General features: G+C 37.6%; 1 protein-coding gene across 1 annotated transcript in view; it reads left to right on the top strand.

Moving 5' to 3' along the window:
• The first annotated feature begins 221 nt into the window (after positions 1-221).
• The window catches only part of slc25a11 (solute carrier family 25 member 11), a 15,858-nt gene continuing 12,141 nt past the window's right edge, over positions 222-3,938 (top strand). The window contains 2 exon segments of the mRNA NM_001002099.1: positions 222-417; positions 3,185-3,337. Coding sequence (NP_001002099.1) covers positions 341-417; positions 3,185-3,337 — 230 coding nt within the window. The 5' untranslated portion in view covers positions 222-340.

Here is a 3,938-nt window from a genome sequence, read left to right as displayed (position 1 = left end):
AACAAGCAGGAAATGTTCATGGGCCAATGACATCACCACATTAAAACTTAATTACTCTAATTCACAAAAGGTGCAGGCAGAATCCATCTCTAAAAAATTGCAACAACTTGTTTGACTCGATAAATGCATCTCTGTCTCTTTAAAAGATGTCACACGAAGGTGACACGTCACGTACGTGCTCGACCCCGCGAGTGTAAACTCGTATCTCGATTGGTCCAAGCGGCCACCGCTTGACGTGCGCAATCCAGGCGAGTCACCTTGCTGTCGACAACAGCGGCTGTAGATCAGCAGAGCGGCAGGATTGAAGGTGTCCTCCAGAAACCCGGACAGCACCGCAGCTATGGCAGCCGCAGCGGACACAGCCAAGCCCAAAACATCGCCCAAATCCATAAAGTTCCTCTTCGGCGGCTTGGCTGGGTACGTGTGTATGTTTGTACGTGCCCGTTCGTGCTGCGGCGCGCTCCGTTTCCATAGGACTTCATTGAATGAGCTGCGGATGGGAGGTTATCGATCAGGGTTACAGTTATTAAATTCACGAGCTGTTGAACATAGAATCAGCACGAGGAGATTATATGATGTGTTATGAATTTTCTAAGCAGTTTTTTGTTAATGTAGTAGTTGTGTTGGGAATAATTTTGCAGGCCCAGAGAAAGCCTGGTGGTAACCCCGTGTCAAACTTCACTTTAAATGTCACGACGAGGCATTTGCTCCACATTTGCACCCTACATGTGACTAAAAACAATCATTTCAAATACCTGTATATGTAGATTTCTAAGTGTGCTTATGTGCAGATATTAGAGCTTTATTATGAAATCTAAAAAGGAGAAATAAAGCAAGGTATTTATAAATAATGTTAACAATTCGTATGGAAATTGATCTTTTGTACATGTGATTCTGTTCTTCATAAATTGGGGTAAAGTTAATTATATATTTGCACATTCAGACTTTCTCCTTAATAATATAGTTTTAAAGAAGTAGCCTATTCTTTGCAAATTCCAAATAGTGAAATCATATTAGCAGCCTATGACTAGCAAACCACAACATTGCTTACAATCAGTTAAACATGAGATTTCAGACCGAATATTCAAAATAGCATGGTCAACAATATAGAGACTGCATCACAAGTTATCACTGAGTGAATGTGAGACTATAAAACCAACTTTACCTGAGTTCTTTAGAAGTGGTGTCATTTACACCAAGAGTTATTTTGGCACTAATTAAGTTACGAACATTTGACGGGATCAGTGAGAAAACGCTTTGTTTACACGTGCACAGGATTTGTTTCGATGACAGAAGCTTCCGCAATGATAGTGACAGGACAAAAACACAAATAATAAGGAATTTAGGAAGAACACAGTAAAGTAAATAGAGAATGAAAAATATGATTGTAACAATTTATATACAGCTCTATATTACTGTAGATGATATGACTGCATGATATTGGAAACATTTGACATTGCGATGTTTTGTTTTGCTGCTTAATTAATTTCAAGGTTATTTGGAAAATAACTATCAACAGATGCACAGGTAATTGAAATTGCTGACGGACTTTTATGATGTTTTCGTTGTTGATTTTTCTGAAAGATTCCGTGGTCATTTTGGGAAAAACATTGTAGCACTCGTGGCAGTGCAATATGGCAGTATATCAGCGCTGATGGGAGGTGTGCGTTAGATTCTCACCAGTGATGATATACAGCCATATCCCACTGCTACGAGCGTGATATTACGTTTATACAACAGTTCGACAGCATAAATGTGTATATAAAAAAGAAGATCAAACACGGAGAGTGTCAAAAACCCTTTTGTAAGAGGAACTACTTTCTTCCACCAGTCATTTACAACATCAGAAACCATTGCTACTTCACAAATGTCACTTTAGAGCTAGTATTTGAATGATTCTTTAGCGTAATGTCTAAAAATCATGACTAAACAGGTGATTTTGCTCACATTTTAAGATTATAAGGCTGAACGACATGAAATGCCATCCGTCTACAGAGATTTCCCAGTATTTCTCTGTTGCAATCGGGAGATCACAATAATTAACCCCGTAAAAGCCAAAGCAAACACTAGCAGATTGCTATGGTATAAATACAGCACTACAAAATACAAAAGCGAGAGATCGATTTAGGGTGTCACTTACCTGTTTTATAATGATTTGCTCAGCAAGTTTTTCCTTTAAGAGCTTATTATGCGGTCTCTGTTGCCATCTTGTGGTGTAACGTCAACTGTCTTTGCTCTGCTTAGTATGACAGGCTGATGGATGCTGATGCACTGAATCTCAGAAATTATAAATAGGCACTATCCTTATAGATAAACTGCATAGTTGCAATCTAAACAACTACATTCTCACCTAAAAAGCCTCAAAAATACATTGTTGTCCAACAGCTGCATGATTCCTCAAACTGTAGTGAGTTTATTGATCTGCTGTCACTCTATGTGGGCGTAGTAATACAGAATGGTGAGTGAGGAAGCTGTACGAGTGCTGTTATTACAGAATATTGCACGGCTATCAGCCAATCAGATTCGAGAACCAGACAGAACTGTTATGTATATATATATATTATATCTGTCAATCTGATGCTTATGTTGACTAGGGGTGCACGATATTGGAAAATTATGATTCTTGATGTTGTTGGGTATTGAGATAATGATACTTCTTACAATACCATTTTTCCCTTGAAATGCTATGTTTTTAAATGATTTATTTATTTATTGATATGAAAACAAACCGGTAAAGCATATTTTTCAGATCTATTTCAGACTAAAAAACTATGTCAAGGTGCAAATATTTAGTCTTAAAACACTGAGTGAGTGAAAACCTCAGCAGATATTCTGATTCTGATTGGCTGTTGTCATTTTCTTCTCTCAGCTTAACTCCGCTCATTAGTGTTTATTTTTAGCTGTGGGATCACCTTTGCGTTCCTTCAGCCAATAGCAGAATAGCAACTACTGAGGAGGCGGGGATAAAGATAGTAAGGCCCCATCTGATTGATCAACTTTTGATAACCAACCAGTGCACAAACTGAATGTAATTTATTAAACGTCTGTGATACGTATAATGCATATACTACTATTGTGATAACGGTAATTTTGCAAAATATTATGCAGCTTTGAGTTCAATTTTGCAACAAGACTTTAAAGTAGTTACATAAAAGAACTAATACACATTATTTCTGGCTCCCAGGATGGGGGCGACGGTGTTTGTGCAGCCGCTGGATCTGGTGAAGAATCGGATGCAGTTGAGTGGTCAAGGCTCCAAAGCTCGGGAATACAAGACCAGCTTCCATGCTGTGGGCAGCATCCTTCGCAATGAGGGTGTTCGTGGCATCTACACCGGGTAAGAAAAAGCCACAACTCAGAATCTGCAATTAAATAAAAAAAAAAAAGAATTACCCAGGAAAACTGAATGAATAATTTGCATGTGGGTTGTTGACATGATGTATCCAAAGTTTGAATTTAAGCAGGAAAACTGAATAAATAATAAGCATATGGGTTGTTGACGTGATGTATCTAAAGTTTGAATTTAAGCGGGAAAACTGAATGAATAATTTGCATATGGGTTGTTGACGTGATGTATCTAAAGTTTGAATTTAAGCGGGAAAACTGAATGAATAATTTGCATATGGGTTGTTGACGTGATGTATCTAAAGTTTGAATTTAAGTGTGAAAACTGAATGAATAATTTGCATATGGGTTGTTGACGTGATGTATCTAAAGTTTGAATTTAAGCGGGAAAACTGAATGAATAATTTGCATATGGGTTGTTGACTTGATGTATCTAAAGTTTGAATTTAAGCGGGAAAACTGAATGAATAATTTGCATATGGGTTGTTGACGTGATGTATCCGAAGTTTGAATTTAAGCGGGAAAACTGAATGAATAATTTGCATATGGTTTGTTGACGTGGTGTATCTAAAGTTTGAATTTAAGCGGGAAAA

The sequence above is a fragment of the Danio rerio genome, chromosome 5, assembly GCF_049306965.1.
Source record: "Danio rerio strain Tuebingen ecotype United States chromosome 5, GRCz12tu, whole genome shotgun sequence".
NCBI classification, from domain to species: Eukaryota; Metazoa; Chordata; class Actinopteri; order Cypriniformes; family Danionidae; genus Danio; species Danio rerio.
Note: the sequence above shows the minus strand (reverse complement) of the source record. Positions and strands in the feature narration are given on the sequence as shown.